This window comes from Oncorhynchus kisutch, linkage group LG7 (genome assembly GCF_002021735.2).
Source record: "Oncorhynchus kisutch isolate 150728-3 linkage group LG7, Okis_V2, whole genome shotgun sequence".
Lineage (NCBI taxonomy): Eukaryota > Metazoa > Chordata > Actinopteri > Salmoniformes > Salmonidae > Oncorhynchus > Oncorhynchus kisutch.
The window spans coordinates 34858780-34874211 of NC_034180.2; the positions used below are offsets into that span (position 1 = coordinate 34858780).

General features: G+C 42.5%; 2 protein-coding genes across 3 annotated transcripts in view; one reads left to right on the forward strand and one right to left on the reverse strand.

The window, feature by feature from the left end:
* Positions 1-5581, forward strand: part of LOC109894527 (formin) — a 60190-nt gene extending 54609 nt beyond the window's left edge. For both annotated transcript variants that reach the window (XR_004210640.1, XM_020488084.2), the window contains exons 15-17: positions 1744-1893; positions 3404-3485; positions 3640-5581. Coding sequence is in view for 1 of the 2 variants with exons in the window: in XM_020488084.2 (XP_020343673.2) it covers positions 1744-1893; positions 3404-3485; positions 3640-3684 (277 nt within the window). In the remaining variant the exon portion in view is untranslated. The remainder of the gene's footprint in view (positions 1-1743; positions 1894-3403; positions 3486-3639) is intronic.
* Positions 5582-6965: 1384 nt separating this feature from the next.
* Positions 6966-9587, reverse strand: grem1b (gremlin 1b). Its single transcript, XM_020487160.2, has 2 exons — positions 9377-9587; positions 6966-8825 (listed from the first exon to the last, which is right to left on the reverse strand). Exon 2 carries the CDS (start codon positions 8822-8824, stop codon positions 8273-8275), a length of 552 nt encoding a protein of 183 aa, XP_020342749.1. The 5' UTR covers position 8825; positions 9377-9587; the 3' UTR covers positions 6966-8272.
* Positions 9588-15432: the final 5845 nt, after the last annotated feature.

The window sequence follows — 15432 nt, forward strand, 5'->3', positions numbered from 1 at the left end:
TTTTGGGGGTTTGTTATAGTTTTCCTGGGCATCCTATGCAGTGAGTAATGAGGTCCTCTCCAGAACACGCAATCCTAATTTGTTCCTTTTATTTTTCAGTTTCCCTGAGGTTTCCTGATACGTCCACAGTTAATGGACCATTACAGTTCCCCTCCCTCATCATGCTCAATTTCATATGACACGACTGCAGCGTGTGTGCTGCTTACATACGTATGTGGTTACAGGGTGATTCGCTGGAGGGATATTTGAACTGTCCCAGCTTCCGCTATCCAAAGTATATTGAAGATGTCTTATCTCTGTTAAAGAAACAACAGATGATCACAAAAGTGTGTTTACCGTTCTAATCTGTTTTTGTATGGAATGTTTTTAGCGGTCCAAATATCCTCTTGATATACCCGGTTTCCCAGGCTTTTTTAACTGGCCTATTTTACAGCCGTCAGTGAGGAATGCTGGACATAGGTACAGTAATAAACCGTCTCATGGTAGTTGCGTCGTAGCCCTCCAGAAGTACGTGATATGTGTTTGTAGGATGTGTCCTGTGCATGTGCGTGCGTGTGTGTGTGTGTGTGTGTGTGTGTGGTGCATCTTTGTGTTAATGTGTGTGTGTGAGAGAAAGAGGAAGAAAATGCAAGGGAAAGAGCTAAGCTCACCACACTACAGACTGTGTGTGATTTGTGTGAGCTCTGACACCTGACCCAGGGTCAGGGAAGGAGCCAATACAAAAGCGGCCTAGTTAATCACGCTGGACCGTGCTGGTCGGGTCTACAAAGGCTTCCAGAATTGATTCCCGGCTGTCTTCTCTCTGTTGTGTTCCTCCTGGGTTCTGCTGGCCTGGTCTGTTCTGGTTGTAGAGCGAGGCAAGGCGAGGATGATATACTGCACCATCGGAGGAGGAGCACATGACAGTTATCTGAGGAATTGGGAGCAGCCGTCTGCCGCGCACATTGCCCCGGCCCCCAACATGTCTTACATTAGCGTCGCAACAGCCACCTACCATCTGGAGGTCAAAACCTCTGTGTCAATCTGGGAACATCTCCTGAATCATGACTCCTCTATATCAGGCATGTGACAGACAGGCCTAGAAAATGCCTTTAATGTTTGGGTTAGAGAAAACCCCGGAGCAGCAGGCTGCTTTTCAAGCCCTGCGAGCACTGCTGAGAGCCTTGTGAAGAATTTAGATTTGGTTACAATTGAATTAGTCTGAGGATCTGCCATACACAGGGTTGTGGATTCTCTTCTCATAAAGACTGAGAATCTTGAATCTCTTCAAGTAGTTCTCCCTTCTATTTGTGGATTTGAAGACCTAATCCACAACATATTTGCGTCAAGCATGTCTCAGAGTGCAGGATGATGAACGTTACAAACGTGTGTGTGTGTGTGTGTGTGTGTGTGTGTGTGTGTGTGTGTGTGTGTGTGCGTGCGTGCGTGCGTGCGTGCGTGCGTGCGTGCGTGTGTGTGCGTGTGTGCCAGCAACATGCTGTGTTTTGATGTAACATTTACACATTCCTGTGATCATCTTGCATATTGTCTGCCAATAACTATTGTTCCTGGATCGAAACAACGTGTGTGTGTGTGTCAGCCAGATCTTGGCTAGATCCCCTGGCACTGTTCCCCTTCAGGCTGTAGTAGAGGTCAATGTGATAACGGGACCTCCGTTACCGGCTCTCCCCTGTGACCCAGCAGGATGTCCTCTCACTCTATCTCTCTTCCCTCTCTCTTCTTCCCTCTGTTTCTCCCACACAGCTTCCTGGACATGGTGGGCTACTTTGGGCTCAAGCCAAAGTCTGGGGAGAAGGAGGTGGCCCCTGGTTACGTCTTCATGCTCTGGTATGAGTTCTGCAGTGACTTCAAGAACACGTGGAAACGGGAGTGTAAGAACATCTCCAAGGAGAGGTGAGTGGAAGAATCCAGGCTTGCATCAGAGATCATATTAAATCACACAGCTTGTGATGAAGGGGACAGTTCTACAGCTCCTTTCCAACTGTATCTATTTCTAGAAGCCTGAGTGTTCTTTTTTTGATGACATAAAAGGGGGATTTTTTGTGACTGGGTCAAAGTTCATTCTTCACACTTTAAATATGTTGAACAGTACCTTTAGTCGCTCTTTTCTTACCCATCTTTATTAACACGTAACAGATTGTTGGTGTCCATCACATTTATGTGTGGTACAAATACCCCAACAGGGCATTATACATTCTGTAGAAAGTGTGGAGTGGAGATGCTTTTACCAGTTCTTATTAAAGCACACGGGCATCAAAGAGAAGGTAGGCAGGCCGAGACCAGGGCCTGGTACAGAGTCAAAGCCTGGGACTGGATTTAGGGTGTTTCATCTGACCCGATGCGTGGTCGGATGGGAGTCCAACAGCTGGACAGCAGCTCTCCTGGAGTCCTCCTGGCTTTACTGGCAGGGGACAGAGGCTCGTTAAAGACTGTGTGTTCTGGGAGGACTGTTAAACATTGTCATGATCTGACCAGTCCACAGAGCTTCAGGCTTACTGCATATGGAGACATGCAGCACTGCACATGGAGACATGCACACATACAGTCACCATACATACAGTAAAGCAGGGCAGCTATCTTGAACTGGTGAGTTATGGACAGAGGTAATGCTCTCCCAGCCATTCCATGGACCCATGTGCTCTCTTAATTGTTTACTAGGCAATCATGTCCCGTATTACACACAGCTGATTGTGCTTATGTACAATTAACTTTATTTGAAATACGGTTTGCACACCCATAAAACACAAGTGTTTTTAAGTCTAGCTCATTATCTCATTGGCCCACTGTCATTCTCCCTGCTTTAAGCAGTGGGCTTCACTACCTGCTAACTCCAGAAGGCTCAACAGAACAGAGTGGGGCTGTGAGGGAGGATGAGGACTCTCTGTGCCATGCTTACATGCAGTGTTCGCGGTAAACTATAACATGTTGCGGCAGTGCTTCGCTGTGCCACATACAATAGTGCCCAGGGTGGATACGGTAGGCAGGGTAGCCTAGTGGTTAGAGCGTTGGACTAGTAACTGGAAGGTTGCAAGCTCAAACCCCCGAGCTGACAAGGTAAAAATCTGTCGTTCTGCCCCTGAACAGGCAGTTAACCCACTGTTCCTAGGCTGTCATTGAAAATAAGAATTTGTTCTTAACTAACTGGCCTAGTTAAATAAAGGTCAAATAAATGCTGCTATTACAGTACAAATAACTTCTGGAGGGACTGAGGCTGTTGTTAGCGAACTAACTCATGTACGCCAATGTTATTAACAGACATCAATATGTTTTCTGTCTTAGACATGACAGTGTTGTGCCACATGGTCAGATATGTGAGGGAGCTGTTATGGTTTATGTACTATTATCAAAGGTTATTTTAACCTAGATAGGTTAATGTTAGGTTGATGTTTTCTCTTTCTTCCAGGCTGAAGGAAGCGCAGGAGAACATGAAAAAGATCACTGCTGAGAAGAGGGTGGAAACCAAGAAGATCAATGCCAACAGTCTGGTAAGAACTGGACTCCCTTCAACCTCCCTCAAATATTTTGATCAGTAACATGGTTGCTATTACCTTAGCTACTAACACAGTCGATCATGGTGGATCATATCATATAACACAATGCTTTAAATCTCAGCTATCCCTTTTTCTCCTCTGTCAATAGAAAGAGAGACTGCGTCAGAAGGAAGCCAGCGTGTCCTCCAGCTGAAGAGGATGACCAATGAAGGACAGAGTGGAGAGAGGAAGTGAAGAGAGATGGCAGATGGGGAAAGTCTGCTGGCCTCGCCACTTCTCGCCTTCACCACCTGCCCCTTACCCAACATCATACCTCATATAGCCCTCCGAGCCCCCACGCTGTGGACCTCTCTACTACGGCCAATTCTACCGTCCCTACTGACTGGACCATCTCCACCACTCTCCATGGGGCACCCCTCTTTCACCTCAACCTCGTTCCCAGATGAGAGGCACCTTGTGTGGCTTCCATCACTGTGTATCCCTAGGACTACCATCCAGACCACTTACACAATGGGAAATAAGAACCTGTCTGCCTGACACCCTGCTGTAGATATGCCGACTGCTAAGTCTAGGTAGGCCCCTGACCCCTGACCGCTAGGCTTCCTAGGCCTGCTGGAGCTGAGGACCTACATTCATTCCCCAGTCTGGGTTTCTTTAAGGACAGCATCACACATCTTGATGACATAATCCAATGTATTGTAGCTAGGTTATACAAATACAATAAATACATCAAAAATAAAGAGGAGGCCTCATTGTTGTTGGGCTATGTCAGCAGATATGGCTACCAGGTGATGTTCACTCAGAGAAACTATTACGTTTGAATGAGTAAGACATTCAGGAGTTGTTATTCTAACAATGATTCAGAATATGAAAGCAATATACAATGCTATCATGTGGAGAATAGCTGTTCATCTGCTGTGGCCCATTTTTGAAGTGTGTCTTGTAAATGCCTTTCATATGGTGTTTGTTTTCATATGAGCAGAGACTGAAACATTTGACCTGATGTTGTATTATGAAGAGAATCAGTAGTCTTTATTGGACTGAGAGTCCTGTTGAAGGCATAGCGATGTGGGTCCTGGTCAGAAGGTAGAAACTGGATGTAACAGTGTTAACTTTCTCACTGCACCAGACTGACCCCTCCTGGGTGATAGCCAGAGAATGCCAGACCTTGGCAGCAATGCTTTGCTCTCATCCCCCGAGTCAGACATCACGCTCTGAGATGAACAAACAACCCTGCTATAAGCTACGCTGAGAAAAGCAACAGGTCTTCTGAGTATGGCTGCCCTGACACATTTTTTAAGTGTATATGATAGAATCGTTAGTTGTTCCCAATGAATGTCGTTCATGACATATGTATGTCACAATTCTAAGCACTTTCCTTCTTGCATCAGCTGTATTTAGTAGCTAAGCTACATCCCCTGTTCTTCTCAGAATGGTACTTAATCAAATGTATTGCACTTTTTTTACACCTCAGTTTAAACTCCTATGCAATTCTATGGCTTGCGTGCTATGATAAGAACATTTATGAATTAATGTTGCAATGAAAATTGCATCATCCATTTCGAGTTTTTAGAGAAAACTATATTATATTTATTTAACAAAATATTTGTCATTTAACTCTGGAAGATTTAAACGTTGTTTTGGAAAACTCTAAATGTGAAAGATGTATTTTATGCCAAAACATTAACTGTTTAATACAACCTCTTTGAGGCTGTATTTTTGTGTATTATTTGTTTCCTACCCTTAGCTTGAGGAGGATACATGAATGGCTCAGTAGTCAGGTGAAAGACGTGTTTATTTTAATTTGGATGTGACATATTATGTAGAGCCTTATTCATTTACCCCAAATGATCTTGTTTCATACCTGATCCAAACTGATAGGGAGAGTATCATTTGGCTAAATATATTGCCTTTTGATTTATTTAAATCAAGAACATTTTTACTTTGTTTAAAAAATAGAAACGATTACTCATATCAAGCCATGTGTATACTTCACCCCTGTCAGAACCTATTGAGTGTAAAAAATAACATCGTTGTTTCATAATCATTGAATGTGCCATTATTTTGCATGAAGAGTTTTCACAATCTTACAATTGCAAATTGTCTGTTTACTTTACATTTTTTTCAAAACCAAATTAGTAGGCTAGAAGTGAAATATTATGAAGGCCTATCTATAATGTAAATTGGTTCATTTAGTTACAGGCCGATATATGTTTCCACGTTTTTTTTTACATGTTTATCGTAAAATAAATAATTTGCGCTAGGTCAAATAAATAGATGACAGACACCACAAACATCACAACATTTCAGTCACCGAAGTCTTAACTGGAGTCTATAGATGAGGAACTTTGCAGCTTTGGAAAGGAACGTTTAAGCATCCTTGTCAATTGTTTCTCTACTTTCAGCACTCCCTAATAGGCTTAACATTCAGGCTCAGTAATGATGCAGTAACTAAATAAAGGTGAAAATATGTTCATTACAATGACTCAAGTAGCCAAATTGTTTCATTAATATATATGATTAATTTAGGCGCAATTATTTATTAAATTACACCTGTTCCTCTCAAAATGCATATTTTCATTATGAATGAATAATTGAAACGTGTTAGAAAGCGCGATAATAATGGGAGGAAGTAGACCTAAGTTAAATGGATAGGAACAATCAATTTCCCTGAAAACATGACTTGTGTATTTGCCTACAATTGGCCGCAAACTTGATTATTCTGCACTACATTAAGTACAGTGAAGGCATGGCAAGGTTAAATCGAAGAAAAGCGAGGCAACTGATATGTTCTTAGCCTAAAACCTTGCATTTCCAAGCAGATGTATTTTTTACGCATGGGGTGGCAAATGACCATTTGCCAAATGCTCACGAGGCTTAAACAACTGGACAATAAAGATTTGATGAAGAAAACTCGGCCCGGTATTACATTTTTAGCGAAGGGCTATTGATTGATGTATTTATTTTTAGAGAACCGTGTAGAGAACCATCTACAGTACACTGTCTGAACAAAAAATAGTAATGCAGCAATGGTTTTACAAATTCGTCATAGCCCGGTTTAGCGTCAGATTGTCCACAGAAAGACATGGGCCTGTGGCTGTGAGCCGAGGTAGAGGCTATTGTAAACTCTGATAACATCGTTTCAATGGGGTTCTTGAGAAGGTTGTTGTGCCTGACATGTAATTGCGTTTCTTGTGGTCTTTCCTCATAAATTATATTCGTTTTACGACGAAATGTAAGCTGTCCACGGGTCTAAGGAACGTATAAATGTCCCAGCAAGAGGTTGGCTCCAAGCAACAAGGAAATAACCCCATCGCTGGAGAGGATGCTTTTATTTTGTGTTTCGGGTTAACCTGATGCATCAAATGTTCTGTATGAAATTGGGAGTCTTTGCCGTTTGGGTGTGGGTTAATTTACTGCAACTTTCAGACAAAGAATGTGAACAAAAAACAAGCACGTTCAGTGAACACTGCATCAATGTCAATAACTGTTTATTTTGTTTTGTGGATCACTTGCTTTGATATAATTATCAAACCGGTTGCATATACAATTGGTGTATGAATAACATTTTAAAACTAAAAGAAACGCTTCCATCTATAGCATTATAAACAATTATGTACACGGAGTGTACAAAACTTTAAGAACACCTTCCTAATATTGAGTTGCACCCCATCCCCCTCCAATTCTTCCCACAGTTGTGTCAAGTTGGCTGGATGTCCTTTGGGTGGTGGACCATTCTTGATACACACGGGAAACTGTTGAGCGTGAAAACCCCAGCAGCTTTGCAGTTCTTGAAGCAAACCGGTGCCCCTGTCACCTCCATACCCTGTTCAAAGGCACCTAAATAGTTTGTGAATGGCAAACAAACACAATTGTCTCAAGGCTTAAAAATCCTTCTTTAACCTGTCTCCCCCCCTTCATCTACACTGTTTGAAGTGGATTTAACAAGTGACATGAATAAGGGATCATAGCTTTCACCTGGATTCACCTGGTCAGTATGTCATGGAAAGAGCAGGTGTTTTTAATGTTTTATACATTCAGTGAACATCGACCATTTTTATTTAAATGTCAAACTAATACAAACATTTTGTTTGTTTCGATTTATAGCGTGGAACATAGGTATAGGCCTAGCATACTTTACAAAAGCTATCTTTTCTCCACTAGGCTATATTGAACATTGGAGTCACAAATCAGTGGAGCATTCTTGCCACATTAAATAGTCGTCACTTATCTTCAAATTCCACATAGTGGAAACTAGTCTTCAACCATTATTTAAATGCATTGTCCGTCATATTCCCTTCCATTGAAATTTGTTGTGATTGCCTAAGGATGTTTCTGTCCAAAAGAGTGTAAACATCCTCTGTGAAACGGTTCTGCAGTCCTATTTGCGGAGGTTGGAAAAGCCGTGCGCTTGGTTACAAGTCAATCGGCAGCTTGTTGTGTTCATTCCATGTTATTATACCATGAAACGTTGCTTGCCACAGGCTGCTATTGGAATTTGATTAATACAACATTTGACACATAAAAGTATATGGTACAGCAGGCTTTGTTTACAAAATAGTATGCCCACGTATAGGCCTATCTAAACAAGCCTATATATAACATGGGATGCACATGTTTTTCATTTATTACTTTCCTTGCAGATTGAACATTTTCCCATATTTGGAAGAGGGAAATATGCTCCCAGTCAGTCATATGGGTTTTTTCGTTCATGTGAGCAATCCAATAGCGGTTTGATGAGCAGACTTATTGGCTGCATCCCGGTCAATCACACCACATGGCTAGTCCAATTCTATGGAGATGCAGCGGCACTGCTTTACGCGCTGGATGCGCTTCTTCTTGGTGGGCGGCTGCTGGTCCGGGCAGTTCAAAGTGTAGGTCATGGTTGTAAATCGTTTCGGCTTGCAGAATGAACAAGACTGGAAGGCTCCCTCTTCCCTGCGGACATGTCTGGGGATGTAAAAAGAATTACACTGTCCGTAGCAGAACCTGTTAATGATGGTGCGGCTGATGCAGCCCTCCTCGTGGATGGTCTGTTTGAGTGGCTGGGTCTTGCACCAGTCGCGTTTCAGATAGCGGCGCTCGGTGACATGCAACGCTTCTTGGCTGGACTCCAGCACCTCCTCAGCCGGTGCAGCAGAGCTCTTTCCCCGCCCTCGGGAACCAGAGCCCGCCTGCGGTGTCTGTGGTTGCTGCTCCGATTCGTTTGGGTTGTTTTTGTCAGGATGAGGGATGGCGCCTTGGGAGCCCCTGATCCTTTTGGAATCCACTGGAGATGACAGCAGCCCAAGAACGAAAACCATGCCACAGAGGATACGCGCCGATCTGGCCATCCTTGAACAGGAAAGATACGTGAAGGTTGAATCATCATCCATAGCCTAGCATTTTAATATTTGTTGTTACAACCCAGATTTACGCTGCGTAATTAATGCATGGGCTTTCTCGTCTGACTCACGAAACATTACACATAACTTGCGATTTAAGAGGAATAGAAACATTAAAAATGGCCTTTAATTAACATATTTATTTTCTTGTTTTTACATTCACAATATAGTCCACATTACCCAACTCAATCGTCAAACCAGAAAGAAGATAAAAGCTATCAGAATACAAATGTATATTTTCTGGATTTTGCGGTATAGTTATAAGGCGAAAGCCATTGAGTAAAACCGAATAAAGAAAAACTATCGTTATGCATGAAAGTAATAATTTAATTTCACATGTATATTTACAATAGCCTACAACAATCATTGAGATATGTATTCTAACGACAGAATAGGTATACATACCACGTGTGACATGATAAGGAACCTAATTCGATAACATGCCCAAGTTTTACGCACATACTTTCTCAGATGTTAAGCGTTGAACTTCACCTCACTCACCTGTCAAAAGCTCCAAGTAGCCGCAAATGAAATGATCAGTGGTGGGTGTTTTTATGAAATCTCCCGAGGCAATAGGCAGCTAATGGTGGAGACTGTAGTACTGCAGACGGGGCGCGCGTTGGTGGGAGTCTGGAGTCGTTAACGATTCCATAGAAAGCGGCTGGAGTTTCAATACAAAATGCTGCAGCGCCGGACTGTCTCCTTTTTAAATGTCTGCCAGCTGAGATGTGCACAACAGACCCCTCAACATTATTGGCTAAGCATGATGCAAGGAAAATCAAAACTATCCGCCCCCTCAACACTTCCCCGAATACACTTTAAGAAAACAGACAACCAAGGAATATCATGGGGGAGGGGGTGTAGGAGAACTTTGGCACGAAGTTCATGGAAACCATGCAGACTTCAGTGCTGAACTGGGCACACATTTGGGAATTTAATGCATGTCATAAATATAAAGTAAGTCTAGCCTATTTTACTCATCTGCATGTTATCTCTAATATCTAACATTTTCTATAGGCTATGTTTACAGAGGGGAGAGAAGAGAGGGGGCAGTTATGGTTTATTTTACATTCTGCTTTTTACATGATAGAAATTACATGATAATGATAATTACATATTAGTCAAAGCTCATCTTTAAGCTCAGGGCCCTGGGTCTGAACCCTGCCCTGTGCAACTGGGTCCTATTCCTGACTGGCCGACCCCAGGTGTTGAAGGTAGGCAACAACACCTCAGCCACGCTGATCCTCAATACAGGGGCTCCACAGTGGTTCATGCTCAGCCCCCTCCTGTACTCCCTGTTCACTCATGACTGCGTTGTCACGCAGGTCTCCAACTCAATCATCAAGTTTGCTGATGACACAACATGGGTAGGCCTGATTACTAACAAAGACGAGACAGCCTACAGGGAGGAGGTGAGAGCCCTGGCAGAATGGTGCCAGGAAATTAAACAAAACGAAGGAGCTGATTGGGAACTACATGACAGGAAAGAGAACACGCCCCATCCACATTGACGGGGCTGTGAAGAGGGTCAAAAACTTCAAGTTCCTCAGCATGCACATCATTGAGGACCTGAAAATGTCCCTCCACACTGACAGCGTGGCCCCTAAGACCCTCACAAACCTCTACAGATGCACCATCAAGAGCATTCTGTTGAGCTGCATCACCGCCTGGTATGGCAACTGCAAAGTCCTACAGCCCGGTCAACCTTACATATCACCGGGGGCACACTGCCTGCCCTCCAGGACATCTACAGTGCCCAGTGTCACAGGAAGGCCAAGAAGACCAACAAAGGCCTTAGCCATCAGTACCATGGCCAGTTCACCCCACTACCATCTAGAAGGCAGAGACAGTACAGGTGCATCAAAGCTTGGGCCAAGAGATAAACAGCTTCTATCTCCAGGCCATACATTCACCATTAGCCGGTCTCTGCCCAGTTTCCTGCCTTGAACCTTAGTCATTGTTACTAGCCGGCAACCACCCAGTACTTTTACCCTGAACCTTAGAGACTGCTGCCCCATTGAACACTGGTCACTTCAATAATGTTTACATGCTGTTTCCCACTTTATATATATATAGTAAATTCTAGTCATGTCTCATCCTATATAACTACTGCTGTATACACCTTTTCTTTTTATATATTTGAATCAAATCAAGCTTTATTTATACATACTGTCCATACATACCAATATATATATATATATATATATATATATATATATGTACTGTTCAAAAGTTTGGGGTCACTTAGAAATGTCCTTTTTTTTGTGCATTAAAATAACATTAAAATTGGTCAGAAATACAGTGTAGACATTGTTAATGTTGTAAATGACTATTGCAGCTGGAAACGGCAGATTTTTTATGGAATATCTACATAGGCATACAGAGGCCCATTATCAGCAACCATCACTCCTGTGTTCCAATGGCACGTTGTGTTAGCTAATCCAAGTTTATCATTTTAAAAGGCTAAATGATCATTAGAAAACCCTTTTGCAATTATGTTAGCACAGCTGAAAACTGTTGTTCAGATTAAAGAAGCAATAAAACTGGCCTTCTTTAGACTAGTTGAGTATCTGGAGCATCAACATTTGTGGGTTCGATTACAGGCTCAAAATGGCCTTCTAGGCAGAGTTCCTCTGTGTTCTGGCAGCGTCATTAAATAGTACCCGCAAAACACCAGTCTCAATGTCAACAGTGAAGAGGCGACTCCGGGATGCTGGCCTTCTAGGCAGAGTTCCTCTGTCCAGTGTCTGTGTTCTTTTGCCCATCTTAATCTTTTATTTTTATTGGCCATTCTGAGATATGGATTTTTCTTTGCAACTTTGCCTAGAAGGCCAGCATCCTGGAGTCGCCTCTTCACTGTTGATGTTGAGACTGGTGTTTTGCGGGTACTATTTAATGAAGCTGCCAGTTGAGGACTTGTGAGGCGTCGGATTCTCCAGCTAGACAATGTAAATGCTGATGCTGCAGATACTCAACTACATTGTAAAATAATAGTGAAGACATCAAAACTATGAAATCATGTAGTAAAGAAAAAAGTGTTAAACAAATCAAAATATATTTTATATTTGAAAATCTTCAAAATAGCCATCCTTTGCCTTGATGACTTGCCTCAGCTATCTGAGCAGCTAACCGATCGCTGCAGCTGTACATAGTCTATTGGTAAATAGCCCACCCTTTTTCACCTACCTCATCCCCATACTGTTTTTATTTATTTACTTTTCTGCTCTTTTGCACACCAATATCTCTACCTGTACATGACCATCTGATCATTCATCACTCCAGTGTTAATCTGCAAAATTGTAATTATTTGCCTACCTCCTCATGCCTTTTGCACACATTGTATATAGACTCCCCCTTTGTTTTCTACTGTGTTATTGACTTGTTAATTGTTTACTCCATGTGTAACTCTTTGTTGTCTGCTCACACTGCTATGCTTTATCTTGGCCAGGTCGCAGTTGCAAATGAGAACTTGTTCTCAACTAGCCTACCTGGTTAAATAAAGGTGAAAAAATAATAATAATTTTTTAAAAAAGACAGCTTTGCACATTCTTGGCATTCTCTCAACCAGCTTCAACTGAAATGATTTCCCAACAGCCTTGAAGGAGTTCCCACATATGCTGAGTACGTACTTGTTGGCTGCTTTTCCTTCATTGCGGTCCAACTCATCCCAAACCATCTCAATTGGGTTGAGGTGGGGTATTGTGGAGGCCAGGTCATCTAATGCAGCACTCCATCACTGTCCTTATTGGTCAAATAGCCCTTACACTGTCTGGAAGTGTGTTTTTGGTCATTTTCCTGTTGAAAAACAAATTAAAGTCCCACTAAGCGCAAACCAGATGGGTTGGTGTTTCGCTGCAGAATGCTGTGGTAGCCATGCTGGTTAAGTGTGCCTTGAATTATAAATCACAGAGAGTGTCCCCAGAAAAGCACCCCCACACCATCACACCTCCTCCTCCACGTTTCATGGTGGGAACCACACATGCTTAGATCATCCGTTCACCTACTCTGCGACTCACAAAGATACGTCAGTTGGAACCAAAAATCTCAAATTTGGACTCATCAAGGACAGATTTCCACGGGTCTAATGTCCATTGCTTGTGTTTCTTGGCCCAAGCAAGTGTCTTCTTCTTATTGGTGTCCTTTAGTAGTGCTTTATTTGCAACAATTCAACCATGAAGGCCTGATTCACACAGTCTCCTCTGAACAGTTGATGTTGAGATGTGTCTATTACTTGAACTCTGTGAAGCATTTATTTGGCCTGCAATTTCTGAGGCTGGTAACTCTAATGAATTTATCCTCTGCAGCATAGGTAACTCTGGGTCTTCCTTTCCTGTGGTGGTCCTCATGAGAGCAAGTTTCATCATAGCGCTTGATGATTTTTGCAACTGCACTTGAAGAAACGTTCAAAGTTCTTGAAATGTTCCGGATTGACTGACATTCATGTCTTAACGTAATGATGGACTGTCGTTTCTCTTTGCTTATTTGAGCTGTTCTTGCAATAATATGGACTTGGTATTTTACCAAATAGGGCTATATTCTGTTTACCACTCCTACCTTGTCATAACACAACTGATTGGCTCAAACGCATTAAGAAGGAAAGAAAATTAACAAATTAACAAATTACACAAATTAACTTTTAACAAGGCACACCTGCTAATTGAAATGCATTCCAGGTGACTACCTCATGCAGCTGGTTGAGAGAATGCCAAGAGTGTGCAAAGCTGTCACCAAGGCAAAGGGTGACTACTGTCAAGAATCTAAAATAAATGTTGATTTGTTTAACACATTTTTGTTGACGACATGATTCCATATGGGTTACTTCATAGTTTGATGTCTTTACTACTAGAAAAAAAAGTATAAAGAAAGAAAAACCCTTGAATGAGTAGGTGTGTCCACACTTTTGACTGGTACTATATATATATATATTGCCAAAACAGGTTTTCAGAAATGTTTGCAAATTTATTCAAATAAAAAACAGAAATACCTTATTTACATAAGTATTCAGACCCTTTGCTATTAGACTCGAAAATGAGCTCAGGTGCATCCTGTTTCCAATGATCATCCTTGAGATATTTCTACAACTTGATTGGAGTCTACCTGTGGTAAATTAAATTGATTGGACATGATTTGGAAAGGTACACACATCTATATAAGGTTCCACAGCTGACAGTGCATGTCAGAGCAAAAACAAAGCCATGAGGTTTAAGGAATTGTGAGAGCTCAGAGACAGAATTATGTCGAGGCACAGATCTGGGGAAGGGTACCAATACATTTCTGCAACATTGAAGGTCCCCAAGTGGCCTCCATCATTCTTAAATGGAAGAAGCTTGGAACCACTAAGACTCTTCCTAGAGCTGGCTGCACGGCCAAACTGAGCAGCCGAGGGAGAAGGGCCTTGGTCAGGAAATTGACCAAGAACCTGATGGTCACTCTGACAGAGCTCCAGAGTTCCACTATGGAGATGGGAGAACCTCCACCATTCGGGCCTTTATGGCCAGACCGAAGCCACTCCTCAGTAAAAGGCACATGACAGCCCGCTTGGAGTTTGCCAAAAGGCACCTAAAGGATTCTCAGACCATGAGAAACAACATTCTCAGGTCTGATGAAACCAAGATTGAACACTTTGGCCTCAATGCCAAGTGTCACGTCTGAAGGACACCTGGCACAATCCTTATGGTGGTGGCAGCATCATGCTATAGGGTTGTTTTTCAGCAGCAGGGACTGTGAGACTTGTCAGAATCGTGGGAAAGATAAATAGAGCATAGTACAGAGAGATCCTTGATGAAAACCTGCTCAAGAGCGCTCAGTACCTCAGACTGGGGCGAAGCTTCACCTTCCAACAGGACAACGACCAAAAGCAAGACAACGCAGGAGTGGCCTCGGGACAAGTCTCTGAATGTCCTTGAGTTACCCAGTCAGAGCCCGGACTTGAACGCAATCGAACATCTCTGGAGAAACCTGAAAGTTGCTGTCCAGCGACGCTCCCCATCCAACCTGACAGAGTTTGAGAGGATCTGCAGAGAAGAATGTGAGAAACTCCCCAAACTTGTAGCGTCATACCCAAGAAGACATGAGGCTCTAATCGCTGCTCAAGGTGCTTCAACAAAGTACTTGAGTAAAGGGTCTGAATACTTATGTAAATGCAATATTTCTTTATTTTTTTTTCATTTTTAATAAATTTGCAAACATTTCTAAAAACCTGTTTTCACTTTCTCATTATGGGGTATTGTGTGTAGATTAATTAGGAGGAAAAAACATTTATTCCATTCTAGAATAGAAACCTGCTCCTTTAACTCTCTGTTCCGAACGTGCTAGACGGCCAGTTCGTATAGCATTTAGCCGTACGCTTCTCCTACTTCTCCTCTGTTGAGGTAGAGGTTAATCCAGGTCCTGCAGTGTCTAGCTCCACTCCTACTCCCCAGGTGCTCTCATTTGTTGACTTCTGGAACCGTAATAGCCTTGGTTTCATGCATGTTAACATTAGAAGCCTACTCACTAAGTTTGTTTTACTGCCAACCATGGTGTCTTAGCCGTGTCTGAATCCTGACTTAGGAAAA

Coding starts and splice junctions, on each gene's coding strand:
- grem1b (XM_020487160.2), bottom strand. CDS start 8,824: ATGGCCAGATCGGCGCGTATCCTCTGTGGCATGGTTTTCGTTCTTGGG.